The sequence below is a fragment of the Podarcis bocagei genome, assembly GCF_964188305.1.
Source record: "Podarcis bocagei genome assembly, chromosome: 16".
NCBI classification, from domain to species: domain Eukaryota; kingdom Metazoa; phylum Chordata; class Lepidosauria; order Squamata; family Lacertidae; genus Podarcis; species Podarcis bocagei.
Window position 1 is genome coordinate 16,280,207 of NC_138142.1, and position 22,960 is coordinate 16,303,166.

Below are 22,960 nucleotides of genomic sequence, written 5' to 3' on the forward strand. Positions count from 1 at the left end.
TCACAGTTATTTTTAAGCTGTTGCAAAACGTCCTGCCCAAATACAGCTTTCAACCCATCCACCAGCTATGCGGGCACGCCTGCCTCAGAGCCCGTGTGCTTCTATGGGTGGTTTAATTTCATTGTCTTCTGCCCCTGAGGTGTTTGTATTGTCATCGCTGATCTACTCTGCAACAGAGAATTTGCCAGGAGCAAAAGAAAATGATAATCCACTTGTGGACAGGCACTCCAGCTTGATGCTTGAACCCCAGACAGGCACGCCTACCCACAAGTGGGTAGGTACAGGGAGTGAATTAGGGGGGTATTCTACAGGGAAATGGCTCTTCACATTACCTACACTCCAGGAAGGGCAAGGGGCTCAAACTTCCTTGCATGAAATCCAGAGGTGGTGGAAGTTTCTACTTCCCGGGCCAAGCCAGAGGAGGAACAGCTGGCAGGGACATTTTGCAGTGTAGCAGAAGCCTGTCGGTCTGTCTGCAAGCCAAAAATGCTTAGCTGCTGCCCAGGACACCAGAGGCCCCTCCTTTTGGGGAGGAGGTGAAAAAAACAAGAATCAGCTAAAACTGAAAAATCAACAATCCAGCTCAAAATGGATTGCGTGGGGGATGGCATATAGAAAGAATTGAGCTGGTTGCTCCATTTTCTCCCCATCCCCTTTATTCTTTGGGCATTTCAGAATCCCTGGTATTCACTGCTGTAATATCTCACCTTATCATACTTTGTGGGGAGGGTGTTATCTCTCCCCCCCACCAATCCTAACACACAACAGTGTTTTCGCCTGGGCTAGAGAAGCTGTCACTAGAAATACTGTAACATACAAACCTTTTTGAATAAATGTACCAAAAACGCTAACAGAATACTGGAGACCTCTTTCCACCTATTACAACTAGCTACTTCCCTCTGCAGTCATGGACATCAGTGGGAAGTACAGCTGGCAGGACAGGCAGCAACCCCCACAAAAAGAGAAGCAATGGCGTGGTGGGAGAGACCTCTGCCTCTTTGCTGAGTTATTTGGCTTTTGCAGCTACTAGAATGAAACTGTTTCATGCGGAACATTTGATGCTCGGGGAAGAGCTGAATTAGCTGAGCAGCAAAATGAAGGTTTTGCTTCCAGGGGCAGGGGGCAGGCAGAAGGCCCCTCTTCCAATAGAAAAAGATGACCGCTGGTTGCATTTGCTCTGCTGGAAAAATCGTTGAAGGCCTCTTAGAATAAGGTTACCAGATTTATTACAATGAATATGGGGACACAATCAATCAATTAATCAATAAAAATAAAATAATATTTTTTCTTAAAAATAAAAGAGAGGGAAAAGGTTATTTAAAAAAATTAAGAAGTAATATTTTCTCTTCTGTGGTCTCCTCTGTTGTGTGGCCTTCTTCTGGGTCCCAGCCTTTCTTGGAGAAGTAGCCGTGCTTTCCCCCTCCTTGTACTGTGATCTCCTACAGGCTTACTCAGGAGTAAGCATTAGCAGAACCCCCCTCCTCCTGCTGCTGCCCTGCCCGCCTGTCTGGGCGTCTCCTGCGCAGGCATCGTCTGATGGCCGCCCACCTGCGCTGTGGAGTGCCCAGTCAGGGGGTCCGGGGCAGAGCCGGTGGGGAGCGAGCAGGAGGAGGCGTGCTTGGGCCTGCTCACCTCAACGATGAGCTGGCCAACAAGCTGAGCTGCCGCTTGCAAGTCGAGGAGCACAATGGCAAAGCCGAGCAGCAGCCGCAGCCGCCCAAGCACCACCTGGAGGCTGAGCCGGAACCGGAGCCGGCGGCCTTGGGCAGCAGTGCTGATGGTGAGCTGAGAGCCAAGTTGCAGCGGCGCACCGAGCTCAGCGGCCCTATGCAGCTTTCACCTGGCGGCGGCGCCCACCACCACATCTGCAGCCCCTACACCGAGTCCCCATATGATGTGTCTTGTGCGCAACACATCATATGGGGACTTCCAGTGAGGCAAAATGGCGGGCGCCACGGCAGCGGGCAGCTCCTGCTACCAGGCTGGCTCCGGGCTGCTGAGACTGCCGCTGCTGCAACGCTTCCCGGGGACATCAGATGAAATCCGGGTACATTCCAGGGATGGAATTTGTCTGGGGACAAATTTGCAAATCTGGGGACTGTCCCCGGGAAATGGGGACATCTAGTAACCCTATCTTAAAATACAGAAAGTCACCACATATTAAAAACATGGATTGGCTGCTACCAAAGATCCACCCAGTTGTTCCTAAAAGCCTTCCAGTGGTTCAGGGGTGTGGGGACACCATACGACCCAGCCTCCCTCCAAAGCAAAGTGACCATGCTGCACATCAGAGTGACACCAGCCAGAAATCCAGGCCTCCCTTTTGCAATGGCTGGCTTCTGGCCTCGTTGGCAGCAGGCTAACAAGGCCTGATGAGGGGACCAGGTTGCCTCCTCCCACACCGTCAGTGGGGCTAAGGAGCTCCTCCAAAATCTGGAGAACCACACCACCCAGCTCAGCTGCGGGGAAGAAGAAGCAGAAAGCAAAGAGGCTTGCATGCCATTCCCTTGCGGCAGCTGGAGCCTCAAGTGCTGCTCAGTTGTCACTCAGATGGTCAAACTCCTCCCAATCTAACATGCTCATGACCTCTGAAGAAATGTCTGGGTGGTTCTGGAGCCTGTTTTGATGCCGTTCAGGGGTCCACCTCTCGGCATTCGTGATAACGGCCCTGGGCAGGGTGAGGACACAGGCGGCCATCCCAGAGATGTTGTCCTCTAGCCGAGGGCCTCTCTCCCAGCAGTCTCTGTCAGCATCATAAATGTGGACGTAATGCATGCGAATCCCCCGGTTGTGGGATCTGCCCCCTAAAACGTAGATCATGTGATCCAGGACGGCAATGCCGGGTTCGCCATGTCCTGCAGGCAAAGGGCACACAGTGGTCCACTGAGCGGTGCTGGGGGAATAGCAGGCCACCTGGTAGGGAGGCAAAAGCAACAGGTCATCTCTGGTCATGATGGAGAACAAGCCCCCCCCCCAGGGAGTCCTAGCAAGGGCTTGTGGCTCCTCTCCCCCTGCAGCTGCCTCACAGAAGTTGGAGGAGAGGCTCCCAAACCTTCTGGTGTTTTAAGTTAACATTCAGGCAGACAGAACAAAACCAGCCCTGGGTGTTCATGGCTTGTGGCCAGCTAAGCCATACTCAGAGGAGGTCCACTGAATCCAGTCTCTAGATTGCCGTGGAGCTACTCTGTGTTGGATACAGCCCCTGGGCAGAGCGCAGCTGCCTCCTCACCTGGTGGACGTCCCGCCTGTAGCCAGAGTCGTTGTTACTCCCTCCAATCACGTACAGCCTGCCCAGCAGGGCTGCCATCCCATGCCAGGCCCTCCGGACAGGGCCGTCTGCCAGGCTGTCCCAGCGATTGTCTACAGGGTCATAGCAGTGCAGCTCCTTCAGGTAGTCCTCGCCTCGCCTCCCGCAGGTGACGTACATCCGTCCGTCCAACTCGGCTCCGGCGTGTGCGTAAACCTGCGTCAACAGAAGAGAGGGAGGAGTCAGGTGATGCCAGCAAAGCTTACCCACCCACCTCCACCTTCAGCAAATGAAGCCATGTGGAGATATTTAGCCGAAATTCCCAGGACTGGAATTGGAGGCAATTCTCAGAGCTTGACCTCCAAATGATTGATGGCTTAAACCTGGATTTCTGGTGTAAATCACCCCTCTCCCAATTTATACACCTCCCTCTCCAAAGGAGAACGCTCTTTCTTATAATAATGCACAAGAATTGATCACTCTGGCGTTTTTGACATCCTCCTTTGGTATCCCTGTGCCAAACCACTCCCATGAGCCCACCTTTGGGCCGGTGGGTCAGGGCAACAGGGGGCCGTTCCTCTTTTATGTCTGCCTTGGATCAAACACCAAACAGAAACTTGGGCACCGCTCCCAGGAAGTCAATTTGAGCACGTATCATAACCCTTTTCATTTGCCAGGTGATGCAGAAACCTTCACGACACCTTGCCCACCGCCTGCCCCAACACTTGTGACATCCCGTAAATTCTGCACTAAATTCAGCTGTCAAATTTCTGTGCCATTAATAACCGTGTAGTCTTCCTTATTCTCCAAAATTCCCCATCAACCCCAACTTTGCTCTGTACTTCGACTATCACTTATTTCCACATTTCTGCAACCTCAAGGTACTCCCCACCTCCTCAAAGTACGATGTTTAGGAAAATGAATGCTGATCATAACAACAGTTTGGCTGGATCAGGCCAATGGCCCATCCGGGTCAGCATCCTGTTCTCACTGTGGCCAATGAGATGCCCTAATGGGAAAGCCCACAAGCAGTGCCCCCTGCAACCCCAGTTATGGCACTAGCAAAATTTATGGAAAACACGCCAACCCAAACCTCCCTGGTGGTTGCTGGCCCACTCAAGGGTTCAGCCTAGCCGGCGCCATGCTTCGGATCTCCCAGGTGCCCCTGTGATGTTGGAAAAGCTCCTGCTTTCCCTGGCCACTTGCCCAACTCCTGCCTTCTCCTCTCCTTACCTCCTTCCTGAGAGGGGCCACGTATTCCCAGGTGTTGGTTTTGGGGTCATATCTTTCCACTTCCCGCAGTTCTTCGTGGTAGTCCCGTCCTCCCACGGCGTAGATGTATTCTCCCACCACACAGACGCAGAGGTCCGCATGCTCTCGCTGGAGAGACTGGATCTGGAACCACCGGTTATGGCGTGGGTCGTACCTTGCAAAGGAAGAGGATGGCCAATCTGCACAGCTCTCCTAGCACAAGTGCCAGGGATGGATGGTGACCACAGGCTCTAAGTGCTGTTCCTGCCACCCATTTATCTCCCTGCATCCCATTGCTTCCAAGTGCATCCGCCTGTCCTCCCACCAGCCACTCCCTCTATTGCTCTTGCCAGGCTTTTCAAAGAGAGAACCACCAGTCTTTGCAGCACGTCTGACTATAGCCGTCCTAGCTCTGCTTTGTGAGAAAAGAGCACAGCACTAGGGCAGCTGCGCTCACTGTGTGATCTTCTCAGTTTTAACTGAGAGATTAATCCCTTTCCAGATTAATATTCGCTCAAGGGAAACAATTTCCCCATCTCAACCCTGATATGAAAATATGATGGAACAACACTGTTCCAAAATGCATGTATGTTTGTGTGCATTTTCTGACATGCTCCCCTCTCAATGCCTGTAGATAGTAAGTGGACATAGTTCCATTTTTTGCCATTGTCATGCTACCAAAATAGTTCAGTCTTTGTTACATTTAATAGGCAGCAATATAATTTCAGGGGTTAGTATGTCCTGTGCATGCAGATAAAATTATCCCTGCTTTACAGATACAAGGACTGTCAGAGAGAGAGAGAGAAGGAGAGAGAAAGAGAGAGAGAGATTTAATCAGTCCAGTCACTCCACAGCTGTCAAAAGCTCACTGGGCACCATCTTTGAGCTGCTTCATATCAGCCATCTCATGTTTCATGCCCTCAATGCGCTCTGAGCTGGAAGGAGGCAGCCAGGAGCCTGAGGCAACAATAAATCACAGTAAGACTGAGGCATGAAGCACCTTGTTTACAGAGCTCAGAAAACATTGAGGGGGACAGCGTCAGAAGAGGAGATAAATAAAAACACCTCCCTTCACACCCAGCTAGGCGTGGTTTTATTCTTTGTCAATGCCCTATATGAGGGACCAGGAAGTTGCTTGGGTTGTTCCCCTTCTCTGAGGGTGCCAAGAAAGCAGCTTCCTGATTAACAGGGCAATCTGATACATGTCTCGCCGTGTTCAATGCTTAAGGGTGTTGAGGACTGAAACCTAATGGGACAACACCACTTGCCAGTCACTTAGAAAGGTAGTATCACAAATAGCGGCTCTTACCTCCAACACCTGTTTTCTGCTCGAAAGCCATGGATGTTGTTATCTCCCCCGACCAAGTAGACAAAGTTGTTGAGGACTGCAATTCCCTGGTTAGACATCCTGGGGGACAAGGCTGCTGTGAAGTGCCTCCACTCTCCCAGCAGCGGGTTCAGATACCTGGCCTGGTCGCTGACGACTGTGGAAGGGGTGGAGTGGATCCCCCCAAAGCCCACCACACAGCAAAACTCGGACCTCAGCTGAGTGTGGGGGCTCTGCATCATGGGCTGCAGGCATTCGTTCTTGTGGTACATCAGAGCACTCGCCACTGTCTCCTTCAAAGGGCACGGGCTGAGCTTGTTGTGAAGCCTCTGCAGGACAGGAAAGTCCATCAAGGGGAAGCGGACCGTCTCCAACAGCTTTGGGGGCTCCATCAAGGAGACCTGATCTGTTTCCACTTGCTCTGAAGTGTAATGGTACAGCAGGGCCCCCTCGTAAACCTCATTCTCAGAGCTGACCTCCAAGTTGTTGCTGCTGAGGAGGGCGTAGACCTTTTCCAGGGGAAGCTGGCGGTACATTTCTGTCCTGGAGAGAGTGACAAAGTTTTTCAGAACGTAGGAGTCTAGCTGCTCGCTCAGGTGGCTCAGGTGGAAAAGGTCGGCCAGCTTGTACACATCCAAGACGTTCTCCTCGTCCACCCAGGACATGAGGAAGTCGCAGCAGAACTTGATAACCTCTGGGATCTGCAAAGAAAAAAAGCCCCTCTGATATGGAGCTGCGAGGGACTCCAACCCTACCCTCCAACAGGATCGAAAGCCACCCATAGCATGCAGAATTTTGCATCATACAAACCAAGTCCAAATCCCGTGTTCATATTTTGCTAATGAAGCACAGAAATCAGGTCAAGATCTACTGAACTGGCAAGCGGCACTGCGAGTGGAAACATTTTTTTAATTCCAAGGTGATGGAGGCTGAGCCAGAGTCATGGCACAAACGTGTAGGAAAAGGAGAGCAAACCAGTCTTTAGATCAAAGGGCAGCTATAGCAACAGGGTCAAGCAAACCCTCGTAGCTGGGAGCCTCTGTGGCACTGCTGGCTGCAAGAGAAGAGGTGGGAGAGCTGGGAAGCAGAGCTCACTCCATTGGCTCTGCTGCGCCTCTCCCTTCAACTGTTCCTTGGGGCAGCCATTCCATCAGGCTGCCTCAGTAGGAGAGGTGGGAAACAGGGCTCACCTGTAGGAAACAGGGCCCACCTCCACCAGGCACATCCTGCCCCTGAACTGTGCCAGCTGGTCAATATAGGAAGAGTTGTTTATAAATTGGTGCCTGAGTTTTTGTTTTTATTCTCCTCTTCCCTCCCTGTCCTTTTCCCCTTGTGTTCTGTGTTTTTTTTAGGCTGTAAGCCTGAATGGTTTTGACTGTATGGAAGACACTCTGAGAGCCCTTTAGGATGAAGAGTGGGGTACCAATGCTCCTACTAATTAATAAGTTCAAAGGGATAGGCTGCAATCCAACCCCCATCTGGGCAGTGGTGGTGCTTAACAGAGCAGCAGAGCCAGGACTGATCTGCAGCCCTACTGCTCATACTAGCCAAGATGTAAGGTAAGCAGCTGTGGTAGCTTAAAGCAGGTGCAGCAGCCAGACCCAGATGAGGCCCTGTGATGCTCCAGCTAGGGCAGTGGGACCAGCTCAGATTTCTCCCATTCCCAGCATGTGCTGTTATGGGGTTTTGCATGGGCTGCCACCACCAGAGGCCCACAAAGCTGGGTGGAGAGGCACCTCTGACCAATCCACCACTCACAGAGCCTGCCATAAAGGAACTTTGGGCTTTGCCATGTTCCTTCCCCAACAAGCCTTTCAGAACTGCCAACTCTCTCACCTGAAGCTGGCAGGCGGCAGTCAGTATTTCCTGCACATTGCTGAGGCCAAGCTCCAGTTCCGAAGTATATATGAAGTTCAGGATTTGACACATGGCGTTATAAGACACACCCTGAATGTGGACCTCTTCCTGTTCCATTTCTCTTAGTCCGCCAGCAAACATGCCCCTATTAAAGGAAAGAGCTGCTTTCAGTCATGCTTCCAGAAAGGAACCTGCTCAGGGCTTCCAGGCTGTGTATGGGGGCAATTACTGATCCCATTTCTATGCTGTACTCCTTCCTCCAAGGAACTTAAGCACCTTGCACAGAGATACTCCACTTAGACTTCATAGCAGCCACTGGGGATCAGTGTGGGAGCATCTGTTCTGCATGCAGAAGGTCCTAGGTTCAACCCCCAGCAGCATCTCCAGGCAGGGCTAGGGGAGATCCCTGCTTGAAACCCTGACCTCTGCCAGCCAGCGTAGCTAACACTGAGGTAGACAGACGAATGGTCTGGCTCATAGAAGGCAGCTTCCTATGTACTGAGGTTTGGGGCAAAGTGGACATGTGCCCCTCTGGAGGAGACCCACTGGGTGCTTGGGTCGCTGTATGGACTGTGGGTCATCAGACCTGCTTGGTACATTTCAGCCTTATTCATCCTAGCTGACTGGTTTAAAAGTAGAGTGGTATGGGCACAGATGTGTTAGGCAAGAGCTGTTGGGACAGGTGTGAATGTGTAGGACCTGCTCTTCTGTTCATGGAGGTTCACTTCAGCTGCATAAGGGAAATGTTTGTGGGTTCCATATCACTACCATTATATGCCAGCCTTCTCCAACTCGGTGCCCTCCAAGCATTTTGGACTACAACACCCATCTTCCCCAACCACTGGCAATGAGGCAGGAGCCTATGGGAGTTGAGGTGCAACTATATGAGAAGGGGAATGAGGGCATCTTAGGTGAGATTCCTGTGTTGCAGGGGGTTGGACTAGATGACCTTTGGGTTCCTTCCAACTCTATAATTCTATGAGCAATGCCATGACTCAGTTGATGTGGGAGCAGTTTTTAGTCTTGCTCTATTGGCCCTTCTTTCCACAGGTTATTGCCTAGCTTTCTACTCTGAACCACCCTAATGTTGACATTTGTTTTATTTCTACTCTGCACCAATTTCCCATTAAACCTCATCAGTTGGAAGCAGTCATGCTCCTGAATACCAGTAGCTGGAAACCGCAGGAGGGGAGAGTGCTGCTGTGGCATTCACACCCTGTTTGTGGGCTTCCCTAGGGCATCTGGGTGGCCACTGTGAGGCACAGATGTTCAGCCTCCACAGTGTGCTACAATTTTACTGAAGAGTACCACAACTGATTTGTGCATAAATTTCAGAACTAAACATAAACATTTCCAGTTCATGCATAATACCGTTTCGGTTCTATTCCAGACAGACCTGAAGTAATCGCATGACGCCGCCAGGAGGATCCGATGAGCCTCGATTGGCTTCCCCTCCACACGCAGGATAACGTCAAAGAGGATGCCGCTGTCCCGGAGAGCCACCAAGCCATTCAGTAAAGCCTGGGAGTGTTGTGCGCTACGGTAGGTGTTCCCGGAGCCCCCCTTGGCCAAGGGCTCTGGGAGAGTCTTGGCTGGCTTGGCCAGCTCCTGATCTTCTGCCATTCCAGGCAAAGACTCCAGGGACGCAAGGAAAGCAGTTTAGGGGTTTCCTGTAGAGCAATTTACAGAGGAAAATGTTGGGTTTTCTGACTCGAAACCTTATTTATTAGTCATCCCACCCTCCTTCCCTCTGAGCCCACGGAAGAACTTCCAAGACGTTATATATATCAAAAAAATTAAAATAAAATTGGCTTAGAGAGCGGTATGAGTGAAGACATCCGAGAGGGAGGAGGAGAGAGATAAAGGACTCTCCGAGGAACCGGGCGAGGAGCTGGACTTTGAGGTCAGGAGGGCAAGAGGGTGAAGAGGCCACGTCTGACGCGGAAGCAAAACAAGGCTCTCTCCGAGTAAGAAGGCGGCGGAGAAGCCCCGCCTCGGGCCCCTCCACGGCCTGAACTCGGGGTCAACTTGTGCTCTGCACATGCTCAGGAGGCGCCCGCAGACGGAGCCAAGCGGAAAGGCGCAGACCCATCTGAGGCCGCTGCCGCCACCGCCCTCCTCCCCCGACCTGAGCGCCTCTCCACCTCCTTCCGGTTTCAACTGCCGGGAACCACAGAAACTGGCGGCTGGGCCAGAACGTCGCTTCCCTCCCACATCCACATCCGCCTCCGCCCTCCCCGCGCACAGGAGGACCCGCCTCTTTAAGGGGCGTGGCGGCGCACGCGCAAATCGGCCTCAGGGCAAGGAAATGTCCTGCGCTCGGAAACCCTCTGCCTCTGAGCCGCCTGCTTCCCAGAAGCCCCCGCTGCCTCGGAAACGCGCTTTGAGCGCCCGCGAACTACCTATCCCGTCGTGCTCCGGGGGGGCGCGCTTCGTCGAGCGACTTCCGGCGGCCGGAAGAAGCGTCGCTGTGCCCGCCGCTCGCTCAAGTCAGTATCTCCTCAGCTCGCTCGGCCCTCGGATCGGCGGCGGCGGAGGCGGCGGGCGGCCTCGGTATGGAGGAGAACGACTGGCGCAGCGCCAACTTCAGGCAGAAGCTCGTCAGCCAGATGTGAGTCTGCGGAGGGAGGGGAGAAAGGGAAGGGGAGGCCCAGAGGACCAGCATCGGCCGGCTCCTCGGCTCCCGCGCCTCACGGGCAGCCCCGGTATCAGGAGCGGCGGAAGCAGCAGCAGCAGGAAGCCTCTGGCCTGGTTGGGCCGGCGATACGGGCCGGGTGATGGAGCCGGCTCTTCCCGTTTCGAGGCCCTCCTGGAGGCTGTGAGTGGCATGAAGGTGCCCCAGATCGGGTCCCGGGATGTCGCAACCCGCGAGTGCCCCGCCAGATTTTACGGGAGGGATGCTGAAACGAACCTGATGGGGGTGGGGGAGGAAGCGGCGGCTCCCCCCCCCCCGCTCTCACTCTTCGCCAATTTCTGGACGCAGTCTTCTTCGAAGAGGGCCCCTTGGAGGGACAGGGATTTTGGCTCCATGGCCCTGTTTCACTTGGCTGAATGGAGGCCCACCTGCAAGGCCCACCTACCATAGCTGTCAACTTACACATTTGAAAATAAGGGGCTAGCAGCCTCGAAAATAAGGGATCAGCAGCCAAAATACGGGATCAACAATTACTTTCATAAAATATATATATTGTTGCATGCAAATGGCTTTCGATATCTGTTAGGTCCATAAATTACCATATAGCATATATTCAACACAAAAAACAGCAACAATTTGTTGTTGACAAAGGACAGCTGGACATAGAAAGGGCCCCATTACCTTCAGTAGCTTATTAAAGGGACATCATCAATAAGGGACAGCAGCAGGACATGGCGCTGGGATAAGGGACTGTCCCGCCAAATAAGGGACACTTGACAGCTATGCCACCTACCATCGCCTGTAGTCCGCCAGACTTTGGCCCCCATCACATTCCGTCCTCCCTGAGGAAGGGCGCGTTGTGCAAGGCGTGCAAGGCGCCCTCGCAGCCACAGCAGGATATGCATTGGGAAGGCATTCCAGGGGCCACACTGATCCATGGAGGAGAGGGTTGCCTGGAAGGGAAGAGATCCCGAGGGAGTATGTTTCTGTGGGTTCTAATTCCTTGGCAGGTGGAGGCTTGACTCAGGGATCAGCTCCCGGTGGGATCTTTTCCCTTGGAAAGCCTGCTGATTTAGACATACATCGTTGGGTTTTTATTTCTGGTTTGGGTCCTGCAGTGGCTTGCTGTGCCTTGCCCTTCTCAACCAAAGAGGGGAGGGAAAAAAGAAATCTCAAGATGGCAACTACGTCTCCAGCACGCTCTATAAAGCAGATGGTCACCAATCCAATCAGGGCCTGTGCATCCTGACATCCAAGGGACAGTCCCACATCCCAAAAGATGGTTGAGTCACTTAGCCCAGTGCCTGTGGGTGCTAGTCTGGCTTTTTCTTCCGCCCACTGGCAATCCACATTAGGAATCTCACTTGCTAGTTTGCTGGGTAGGCAAACCCTACTGGATTTGTTATCTGCGGTTCTCCCAAATAGCTGCTTCAGAGTCTCTGGTGGTGGCAGAAGCTGGCCTGCTTGCTTGCCAATCTGGAGAACCCGAGGGAAGGCCATAGATCACAGCAGGAGCACAGAGTCCCTGAGCCTAGAGGCGTTGAAAGTGTTTAGGTTGCCACATGAGTGCTCTGCTTCAATCACCCTGCTATCATGCGGGATGGGAGGCTGGTGTGATTGATTGTCCTCTCCCCTTCTCCCCAGAAATGGCAATGGCACTCTGAGCAGGGACACCTACTTCTGCTCCTTGCATCCAAGCTGGGGGCCTGCAAGGCAAAAGCGTCCATCTGTTTTCCTGGCCTTTGTGAAGAGAGAACTTGCCTACGTGTTGGAGGGAGTGTTTTCCATATGTGGGAGCAGCACACTCCACTTTTTTTTGGGGGGGGAGTGTAAGAACAAAACAGAAAGCCCCATTATTCACAAATTGCAAAGGGGCTAGCTAGAGAGAGATTTGCATCAGTTCATAGGTATTGTGGTATGGTTGCCCCTTCCTCTTACCGGCTTGTCTGGGGTGGTATGCCTTACCCCATTCTGGCCTGGGGTAGGGGATTGGATGTTTGTGTCTGGAGATGAAGTGCATTTGAGGCTCTTAGAAGAAGCATGCTAGCCATAAAGGTAAAGGGATGCGGGTGGCGCTGTGGTCTAAACCACTGAGCCTCTTGGGCTTGCTGTTCAGAAGGTTGGTGGTTCGAATCTGCATGATGGGGTGTGCTCCCGTCGCTCTGTCCCGGCTTATGCCAACCCAGCAGTCTGAAAGCATACTAGCGCAAGTAGATAAATAGGTACCGCTGCAGCAGGAAGGTAAACGACATTTCTGTGCACTCTGGCACGGAGTCCCATTGCGCCAGAAGCGGTTTAGTCGTGCTGGCCACATGATCCGAAAAGCTGTTTGCGGACAAACTCTGGCTCCCTCCGCCTAAAAACGAGATGAGCGCCACAACCCCATAGTCACTTTTGACTGGACTTAACCGTCCGGGCGTCCTTTACCTTTTACCTTGCTAGCTATGTGCTTTGGTTCCCATGTGTGTTTCTCTTCTAGTTTTCATCAGCAGATATCTTCTGTGTGAGCTCTGAGTATATGGAACCCGAGGACAGAGAGGAAGCTCTGTGTCCTGCACTGTCACCAGACTGTCATTAACACACTGCAGTATTGGTGTGCTCTGATGGGGTACCAGTTTGCACCATATCCAACACAGGTGTGATGTAGACAGGGTGGAAGTCATCTTGGGAAGGCTATTTTATCATTTATTTTTGACGCCAATTGAGGAAATATTGTTCAGTCTGGGGCAAGTTGTGTTGGGTGCCTTTTGTTCCAGTTTTGCATGAGATGGAATGTTCCTGTTAAACACATAGCGATAAGGTGTTTTTAGCAAGAAGTATCTTTTTAAGCCAGCAAAGCCGAATGTCCAAGTAATAGAAAGGAAAAACGAAAGCAACAGTCAAAAAGACTTACTTTGTTGTGACAGCATAGGTGTCAAGGCTATTCTGACACTGCTTTCGTTTTACTTGATATTTCACTGTGCCTTTTGTCGCACAGGTATTTAAAGGTTGGCTTTTGGGGGTGCCTCTGATGTTGTGTGGGGAGGGGCATCCTGGATTTCCTTTCCTCTCCCTTGGTGCCTGCAAAATCTGATACAGAGGGTCCCCCAAGAAGGGGAAGTTTGCTTGTGGGAATGGAACCATGTCACTGGAAACAACCCCCATTTGTTTTATGTAAACTGCTTGGGGATTCTGGATATTAAGCAGCTTAGAAATATCATCAATAAATAAAAATTAATAAAATATTTATTTAATTCCTGCTACCTGCAAGAAAGGGACGCGAGTGGCGCTGTGGTCCAAACCACTGAGCCTAAGGCTTGCCGATCAGAAGGTCGGCGGTTCGAATCCCCATGACGGGGTGAGCTCCCATTGCTCGGTCTCTGCTCCTGCCTACCTAGCAGTTTGAAAGCCTGTCAAAGTGCAAGTAGATAAATAGGAACCGCTCTGGCGGGAAGGTAAACTGCGTTTCCGTGTGCTGCTCTGGTTGGCCAGAAGCGGCTTAGTCCTGCTGGCCACGTGACCTGGAAGCTGTACGCCGGCTCCCTCGGCCAATAAAGCGAGATGAGCGCCGCAACCCCAGAGTCATCCGCCACTGGACCTAACAGTCAGGGGTACCTTTACCTACAAGAAAAGGGAGAGCCTGTGCCCAGAAGAGACAAAGCTAAAGTCCTGTTGGGGCAGGTGTGGAAGTGTGTTTGTGGGTTGCTTGTGCGTCAGCGAGTGTTGTGGGGTTGATGCGCTTGTATGATTTCTTCTGAAGTTGGGCCGGGGCCTCCGCCTTTCAAAAGAAACTGAACTTCACCCACAGAAGGGCTGAGCAGAAATAGCCTGTGGAGTGGGCCCTGTTTTCAAGGTGCCTCCTTTCCGTGCGGTTGTGATTCTGGTGCCTCAGCTGCTCTCTGTCTTTTCCTTCTTGCAGTGAAGATAGCATGCGGAATGCTGGAGTGGCTCACAACAAGAGCAGCAAAGAGATGGAGAACCACGTTTTCTTGAAGGCCAAATCACGGGTAAGGAGAAGGAGCCAAGGGTGAAAGTGAAGGGCAGGCAGGAGAGAGAGAAGGTCCAGGCTCTAGCGATTTTGGGGTTGAAGCACCAGTTGCCCTCTTCCGAGGAGTCAGACCCTTGGTCCAGCTAGCTCAGAACTGATGACCCTGGCTGGCAGCAACTGCTCTCTGGAGTTTCAGGCAAGCTGTCTTTCCCAGCCCTTCCTGGAGATGCTTCCAAGGATTGGATCTGGCACCTGCTGCATGCAAGCCCCTGAGCTCCTGCCCTCCCCACTATGGAGTGAAGGAGGACAGTGGGAAACCCTGGCTGGGCAGGTGACTGTCAGAACAGCTGGTTTCACTTCCCTGATGGGCATCCCGTCTTCTGCCAGTTGCCCGTCTATGAACAGTTGTGGCTTCCTTGGTTAGTCCCTCCCTTCCTCATAAGCTTTGCAGCTCTGCCCAAGTGGAAGACACCATGTCCCCTTCCAGTCCCAAATCTTTCCCACAGGCGCAAACACAGAAACTGCCTTGGTCCACTTGACTCAGTATCATCTACACTGACTGGCAGCAGCTGTGTAGGTTTTCAGGCAGGGTTCCTTCCCAGCCCTACCTGCGACCTTCTGCATGCATAGGAGATGCTCTATGTGGGAGCTCCAGCCATTTCCCATTGTATCTTCTACCTCTCCTGTTCCCTGCAGAACACTACAGGCTGGTGGAGAGGCGTCTTTTTTCGCTGTGGCTGGTTCTGGAGTCGTTGCAGTTTCCCCTGTGTTTCACTAGTGAGATAATAATAATAATAAAAATAAATTTTTATTTATACCTCGCCCTTCCTGGTTCCGAAAACCGGGCTCCCGGCGGCTAACAACAAATTTTAAAAACTTAATTGTAATACAACATAGAAGTAGCATAAAATACAGTATAAAAACATCAATAACAATAAAATTCAAAGTTCAAAAATCAATTTGGGGGAAATCCATCCAATAAGCATCAGATAGTCACCAGGGCTAGCTGGCTGAATTAGTCCTACTTGGGCCAGCGAGGAGGCCAGGGGAGAATTAAGCTGTGGGGTCTCAGAGCGGGTAATCTTCATAAAAGGGGAGGGAGAGGGAAGAGAAGGGAAATAAAAGATCAGGCTGAATTCAAATTAAAGGCCAGGCGAAATAGCTCTGTCTTACAGGCCTGACGGAAGGAGGTTAAATCCTGAAAGGCCCTAGTCTCATGCGACAGAGCATTCCACCAGGTCGGAGCCATCACTGAAAAGGCCCTGGCCCTGGTGGAGGATAGTCTGACTTCTTTAGGGTCCGAGTACAGTCCTACCTTGGAAGTCGAACGGAATCCGTTCCGGAAGTCCGTTCAACCTCCAAAACGTTCAGAAATGAAAGCGCAGCTTCTGACTGGCTGTAGGAAGCTCCTGCAGCCAATCGGAAGCCCCACCAGACGCTTGGCTTCCAAAAATAGCTCGCAAACCAGAACAGTCACTTCCGGGTTTGCGGCGTTCGGGAGCTAAAACATTCAAGAACTAAGCTGTTCGAAAGCCAAGGTATGACTATAGTGGGAAGTTTGCTCGCATCTTCCTTTGTCCATCTGTTCCCTCCCCCATCACTCCACGTGCATTATGTGTACACCCTGTTTGCAAACACGTGCACGCACAGGCACACACACCCTGCCCCATCTCTGATTTGCTGCTGTGTAGGTGGAATGACTACCGCAGCAATGGGCATATGGGTCCAGGTGATGCTTTTCTGTGTCTGGCGAGCTGGGAAAGTTGAGCCTTGCCTTGATAGGTGTTGGTCCCACCAGAGACCCCCCCTCCCCCCCTTCTCCTGGTGGCATGTTAAAATTTGAGCCATGTCCTTTCAAGGGATTTGTGCCTTACCCCTTCTGCATTTTGGCTTTCTGCCTGGCGCAGTTATTCCATTTTTATTTTTGATGTTTACATGCTGCCCAGTTAAGCATCCCCTTTCTGCAGTTGAATACAGTGATCTTTTTATGCAGACCGCACCCTGCCCTATCAGTTCTGCCAGCGTGGGGGCTCTCTTGCTCTTCTAGAGGGAGAGCAGGAGGAGGGGGAGGAGGAGGAGGAGGAGGAGGAAATGAGTCAGAGGCAGCCTGCCCTCCAACCCTCCCTCCCTGGCTTCTAAAATGCACTTTCATTTCTCTTAACCTTTAGGAGGAGTATCTTTCCCTGGTGGCAAGACTCATCATCCACTTTCGGGATATCCGTGAGTACTCTCATGCCCGTTTGCGGAGAGCGCTTGTTGGCCCTTTGAATCTTTAAGGGGGGACCGTCGGGGCAGGGAAGAGTGAGATAAAAAATAAGCATTAGCCAAGGAAAGGGGACGGAGTGGAGGGGTTGGTTTCAGTGGCACATCTTGAGGAACTGCAATCATGAAATTCTTGACTGCGCAAATATGACACTGATCCAAATAGTATTTTTATATCCGGCTTTTCTAAGTGTTTGATGTTGAAACACTCTCAAGTCCACAAAGATAAAACTCTTTTAGATACAGTATAACAGACAAATACTTTCTTTTTTTCTTTTCTTTTTAAATAATTTTTATTATTATTATTATTCAGAATTATAGCAAAACATATTTTCCAAAAACACATCCTTATTCCCCCCCCCATTTTTCCTCCCCCCCCCCACAGAACCCACCCCACTCCCCAACTTCCCTCAGTTCTAGTCTTTGGTTTCTCCAATAATGCTATTTTCTGCATGTTACACAGTTGTATAGATCTTCAAACTGTTTAGTTAATTATTATCAGTAAAAAAATTGTGAACGCAAGTGAAAGTATTCCTGTTCTGATTTGTGTGCGCTACCACTTTGTTTGCCGACAGCTCGGGGGCGGGGGAGTTCTTTTTCCCAAGGTTGCTGGTTTAAAAAAAAATCTGGTTTATTCTTATCAAATAAAATACTACCAATTCTAAAACTGCATAGGATGAGGGGATGAAAAGAGTTTATTATAAACTGCTTGGTGATTTTACTACATTCAAGCAGTATATAAGTTTAAATAATAAAGACCTCAAAAAGGGGGGGGGGGATGTTCCTACATGCAACAACAGCAGCGAGGCTACTGTTAGCACAGGTCTGAAAACAACAGCAATTGCCAACAGTGGAAGATTGGCAACAGAAGGTAATGGAGTACGCAAAAATAGCCAAATTAACAGGGGAAATTTGACAACAGGGCGATGAAACATTCCAAAAAGGATGGAAGAAATTTATGTTGTATATAGGAAAGATGTGTGTGAAATAGAGAAACCAGTAGAATTGAAATGAACCTCATAACGTGTAACATAAATACTTTTATGGGAATAATAATAATAACAACAATAAGAAATACAACGTACAATGTAATCAGAGTAACCAATGGTAGTGGCAAACAATATATGGATAGTCAACAAGAATTGTATATATAGAAGGGCTTATTTATTTACAGACAATTTATGGACAAATGTGTAAAAGAACAATATATAGAATGGATAAAGACAATGTGAAAAACTCAGAAGTGACATAAAGAAGTCAGAAGAAGGAAGGAGGGAAGTCAGCTCGTAGGACCAAACTATAAATGTAAAATGTAATATAATATGTATAAGTATGAAGTTTGGAAAACCAATAAAGATTATATTTTAAATAAAAGCTGGGGGGAAATGAGGCAATGATGTTAGTGATGCTCAGAGGAGATTCACTGAAACTAATGGACAGGATTAACTGGTGCATTTATTCAAGTGTGTCAACTCTGAGTAGGATTTCAGTTAATGCAACCCTTATAAGATAAATACTTAAAATGTTTACAGTGGTATCTCAGTTTAAGAACAGTCCGGTTTAAGAACGATTCAGTTTACAAACTCCGCAAAAGCGGAAATAGTGTCCCGGTTTGAGAGCTCTACCACGATCTAAGAACGGAATCCGAACGGTGGAAGGGCACCGGCGGCGGGAGGCCTCATTAGGGAAAGCGCACTTCGGCTTAAGAACGGTTTCGATTTAAGAACAGACTTTTGGAACGGATTAAGTTCGTAAACCAAGGTTCCACTGTATTTGTAAAACAACAAAAAAGTATCCCCAAACCCCTCCCTCTGCTTTATTTACCCACTTTATAGAATTCCTTCAAACCATAACAAGTACAAAATGAAATCTTTAGTCTCAAAGAATTCTGACGAAACAGTAATCAATATCCGGAATCACTGTTCGGTGTTGGACATCATATTTGCTGAATACACAAAGCTTCACAGCTTGTCTTTCATCGTACAGAGTCTGGTACCTTGCTTCATTTAAAGGTTTTCAGAGACTTTGAGACTAAAGATTTCATTTTGTACTTGTTTTGGTTTGAAGGAATTCTGTAAAGATTGTCTATTGCGTATGTACATGGTCATTGTGTTGCCTAGACATTGCTGACATTCTCTTTGCAACACAAAGGTGTGTTTGGTTACTTATTTACCCACTTGTCTGGTGTGTAGCTCTTTTGTTTGATTCGTCCCCCCCAACCCCCCCATCTGCTCTTTATTCCAATTAGACTAATATTTTTCTTGCCTAAATGTGCCTGCACAATTTTTCAGTTGTTGTTGTTGTTTTCTTTCCTAGACAACAAGAAGAACCAGGCCTCCGTCAGTGGTAAGAATGGCTCCTTCATCACCTTCCTTTACACACACACACACACACACACATACATATATGTCTTACCTACTTCCTTAAGAACTCTTTCCGAGGACTCTGACTCCTGTTCTGTGGGTGTGGATGGCTGTGTCAGGGGCATGTCTCCTTGTTGTGCTGGATTTCCTGCCAGAGCTCAGTCGCAAGCAAATGTGACACACAGACAGGCCCAGGTTCTGTTCTATCTGATCAATTCAGTGACAGAAAAGGTTTAAAAAAAAAGTTTAGAAGTGCTCCCCCCCCCCCAAAAAAACCCCTAGAGTCTTTTCTGTTGGGGATAATTCAGACTGAAATTCCCAGGTGTCAGAAAAGGTTATTTATGTATGCCACTACTGCGGCCCATGTTTTGTTAGCTTCAAAGTTTAAAATGAGCAAGGTCCTAACCAAAGAAGAATTGGCTACTTAAGTTGCCAGAATATGTGCAGACTTAACATTGAATAAGAGAACAAGAAGAACATACGTTTAGAGAAGATTCGAAAAAGTTTATTGAATATATGGAAAATAAGTGTGTACAGCTGAAAATGCCGGCAGCATTTTTAGATAAATTCAACAGTGTAAATAAGTTTTGGTGGATGTAATAGTGGAATACTGAATGGTATATTTTTTGTCAAACATGCACGCATTTATGGTATGTAAAATGAACCAAAACATGCACGCATTTATGGTATGTAAAATGAACCATGGAAACAGAAGGTCATCAATATCTCTTTTTTAATATGTATTTTAATAAATTTTTCTGTTTTACATTTTAAAGTACTCATTTTTACATCTTTAAGATATTGATGATATCTCAAGGATGCAAAAAGGAGTACTTTAAATTGTAAAACAGAAAAATTTATTTAAAAAATATATGTATAAAAAAGAAAAGGTTAAAAAAAGAAAACTGAGAGAATCTGAAACCAGCGAGTAATTCTGAAAGTTTTTCAAGGCTGCAAAAACAAAGTTGACCCCTCCGCCCAGCTTGCTGGATGGGCTGAGGTCATTGTGTGGCTGCTGGGACTAGTGGTGGGGTGAACAGCTGAGCCCAGGGGCCAGCTCCTTCCAGCGCATTGCTGCCTATCTCCATGGGGCTTTCTCAGGGATCCTTCTTTTCTCCACAGATCCCATGAACGCCTTGCAGACCCTGACGGGCGGCCCACCTGCGGGAGCAGCGGGCATGGGCATGGCATCTCGCCCCCAGGGGATGGGTGTGCTCGGGCCCCCCATGGGGCAGCAGATGAGCCTTCCGGGGCAGCAGGCGGCACCAGGGGCGGCTGGGATGGCCCCCCGTGGCATTCCAGGCATCTCAGCAGCTTCCCAGCCAAGTAAGTGTTTGGAGTCTTGGCTTTTCCCTGGGTGCTAAGCGGTTTGGCCCTGGGACTGTGACCCTCCCCAAAGACCAAATGGGAAGCCGACAGGCTCGGGCCAGGGCAGGGGGATTTTCCTGCTTTGGAGCATGCTGAGGGAATTCCCTTGGGAGGAATCTCTTCAGCCCCCGTTGGATAAAAATAGGAGCAGATGGCAGAGAGTTTGCTCTCTGGCTCTGTTTTGTTGTTGTTTAGTCGTGTCCGACTCTTCGTGACCCCCTGGACCAGAGCACGCCAGGCACTCCTGTCTTCCACTGCCTCCCGCAGTTTGGTCAGACTCATGCTGGTAGCTTCGAGAACACTATCCAACCATCTCGTCCTCTGTCATCCCCTTCTCCTTGTGCCCTCCATCTTTCCCAACATCAGGGTCTTTTCCAGGGAGTCTTCTCTTCTCATGAGGTGGCCAAAGTATTGGAGCCTCAGCTTCAGGATCTGTCCTTCCAGTGAGCACTCAAGGCTGATTTCCTTAAGAATGGATAGGTTTGATCTTCTTGCAGTCCATGGGACTCTCAAGAGTCTCCTCCAGCACCATAATTCAAAAGCATCAATTCTTTGGCGATGAGCCTTCTTTATGGTCCAGCTCTCACTTCCATACATCACTACTGGGAAAATCATACAGTGGTACCTCGCAAGACGAAAAACGCGCAAGACGAAAAACGCGCAAGACGAAAGAGTTTTCCATTTTTTGAGTCGTTCTGCAAGACGAATTTCCCTATGGGCTTGCTTCACAAGACAAAACGTCTTGCGAGTTTGTTTCCTTTTTCTTAAAGCCGTTAATAGCCACTAAGCCGCTAATAGCCGTGCTTCGCAAGACGAAAAAAACCGCAAGACGAAGAGACTCGCGGAACGGATTAATTTCGTCTTGCGAGGCACCACTGTAGCTTTAACTATACGGACCTTTGTTGGCAAGGTGATGTCTCTGCTTTTAAAGATGCTGTCTATGGCTCTGTTTTAACCATGTACAAACATGCTTTGTTCCCCGGACAGGCTGATTCACCCCATCTAGCCCTGTCTCATCTTCTTCCTCCGAGTGGCATGTGACGAGTTAAGGAAGCATCTGTTCACTTCACCTGCTTCCCTTATCCCTTTCTGAGCTGGAGAGGCGGGCGAAAGCGGGCAGAGCCAGTGCCGTTTCACAACTATCCTTTCATGGGTTACAGAGCCTGGTGTAGAGACTAGCAGGTCTTAGCTGCAGTAGAGGAATCGTCCATCAGAGACACCCCCACGCCTTTCTCCTTGTCTATTTAGCCTAGGGGTGGGGAACCCCTTTTGGCTCCACAGCTGAGATCCTTATCAATGATGTCGTTGTGACAGGGCTGAAGCATCCTCTCCTCCTTTAAGCAGGCAGGTGACGGCAGTTGGGCACCACCACAGCCCACTTAAAGGAGAATGGAAAAGGCTTTAACCCTGTCACCTAGGTTGCACAGTCCAGTGCAGGATTCAGCCCTGTCCTCCTACCCATTAGCTGATGGGCATGGCTTGCAGTAAAAGATTGGCCCCACTCATGCTCTTGTCCTTCTTGGATGCTCTGCCTGGCAACTCCTGTACAGGCAGATTAGTCTCTTACCCTCCATGAATGTGGGCCTTTTCAGGCAGCCAGAGGGATCCATCCTTGCCAGTTAACTGCAGAAGTCACTGTTGGCTGAGCGAAAGTGTTCACCTTCGTCTGCTAAACAGGCTCAGGCCCGTTTTCTCTGTTTCTTGCCTCCTGTCCATTGGGTGAGAGTGGCTTTCTTCTCATCCTTTTTTTCTGCTTTCCAGATTGCAGTTACTGCAAAGTCCAAATCTGAAGTCGGGCTGTGCCTGATGGTTGGATTTGGACTCTGAGGTGACCTTACCCAGAAAAAGCCCCAGCTGTTGACTGCCCCTCTCTGAGGGCCCTGCCAGCCTCCTGCCGCACACCCATGGCTCCTCCCTCCCCCTTCCTTTGCCCCACAGCCCAGCTCCAGCTGCAGCAGATGGCCCAGCAACAGCAGCAGCAGTTTCAGCAGCAGCAGGCACAGGCGCAGCAGCAACAGCAGGCAGCGCTGCAGCAGCAGCAGTTCCAGGCCCAGCAGACGGCCATCCAGCAGCAATTCCAGGCGGTGCAGCAGCAGCAGCAGCAGGCGGCAGCCGTGGCGCAGCAGCAGCAACAGCAGCAGCAGCAGATGCAGGCAGCCCAGCAGCAGCACATGCTGAAACTGCATCAGCAGAACCAGCAGCAGGTAAAGAGAGAGAGGGGGGGTGGCCTGTGGCTTCTGAAGGCTGGATGCTTTAGAGCCGCAACGTCTTTCTGTGGGGCACCTGGTGGCCTGCAGTGGTTACCCTTCTCCAGGGATGTAGGGCAGATATGTACAGCGAAGCTTTGGCAGCCCATTCATTGCTATGAGCTGAATGTGTGGGGAGCAGGCCTCATTAACACATGCCACTTCACAGGTGAACCCAGAGAGGAGTTTAACTGAGACTGAGGAGGAGGAGGGCATGGGTGGGAATGGAATGGACCCCTCCTTTGAAGAGAGAGACATTGACCACTGACTGTCCATGAATGTGGCTGGATATTGTAGACTGGGATTAGGAGGGAGGATCTTCTGCCAGAGAATGGGCCAAATTACCTTGGGGGTATATGTCCGAAAATATGCCCAAACCCCACCCACCTTCCACATGGCATCTTCCCTCCCTCGGCTTCCTTGCTGCGTGCTGAGAA

At 50.1% G+C, this 22,960-nt stretch overlaps 2 protein-coding genes across 4 annotated transcripts in view; one reads left to right on the plus strand and one right to left on the minus strand.

The window, feature by feature from the left end:
* Positions 1-1,292: 1,292 nt before the first annotated feature.
* Positions 1,293-9,871, minus strand: KLHL22 (kelch like family member 22). 2 transcript variants are annotated; one of them, XM_081174905.1, is made up of 6 exons: positions 9,079-9,871; positions 7,662-7,827; positions 5,808-6,526; positions 4,481-4,673; positions 3,230-3,463; positions 1,293-2,913 (listed from the first exon to the last, which is right to left on the minus strand). In XM_081174905.1, exons 1-6 carry the CDS (start codon positions 9,303-9,305, stop codon positions 2,536-2,538), a joined length of 1,917 nt encoding a protein of 638 aa, XP_081031031.1. In that variant the 5' UTR covers positions 9,306-9,871; the 3' UTR covers positions 1,293-2,535. The 2 variants fall into 2 exon arrangements, with proteins under 2 accessions (XP_081031031.1, XP_081031032.1); XM_081174906.1 differs by lacking the exon at positions 7,662-7,827 and having other exon boundaries at positions 9,079-9,244.
* A 259-nt stretch (positions 9,872-10,130) lies between these two features.
* MED15 (mediator complex subunit 15) overlaps positions 10,131-22,960 on the plus strand; it is a 28,871-nt gene continuing 16,041 nt past the window's right edge. The window contains exons 1-6 of one of the 2 annotated variants that reach the window (XM_081174821.1): positions 10,131-10,293; positions 14,216-14,303; positions 16,453-16,504; positions 18,863-18,892; positions 20,032-20,235; positions 22,216-22,481. In XM_081174821.1, the coding sequence (XP_081030947.1) occupies positions 10,238-10,293; positions 14,216-14,303; positions 16,453-16,504; positions 18,863-18,892; positions 20,032-20,235; positions 22,216-22,481 (696 nt within the window). In that variant the 5' untranslated portion in view covers positions 10,131-10,237. The remainder of the gene's footprint in view (positions 10,294-14,215; positions 14,304-16,452; positions 16,505-18,862; positions 18,893-20,031; positions 20,236-22,215; positions 22,482-22,960) is intronic. The other variant, XM_081174820.1, reaches the window with a different exon arrangement.

Coding starts and splice junctions, on each gene's coding strand:
- KLHL22 (XM_081174905.1), bottom strand. CDS start 9,305: ATGGCAGAAGATCAGGAGCTGGCCAAGCCAGCCAAGACTCTCCCAGAG. Junction 7,828..9,078: donor GCGTCATGCGATTACTTCAG/GTCTGTCTGGAA, acceptor TTCCTTTAATAG/GGGCATGTTTGCTGGCGGAC. Junction 3,464..4,480: donor TGGCCCCTCTCAGGAAGGAG/GTAAGGAGAGGA, acceptor CTGTTGACGCAG/GTTTACGCACACGCCGGAGC.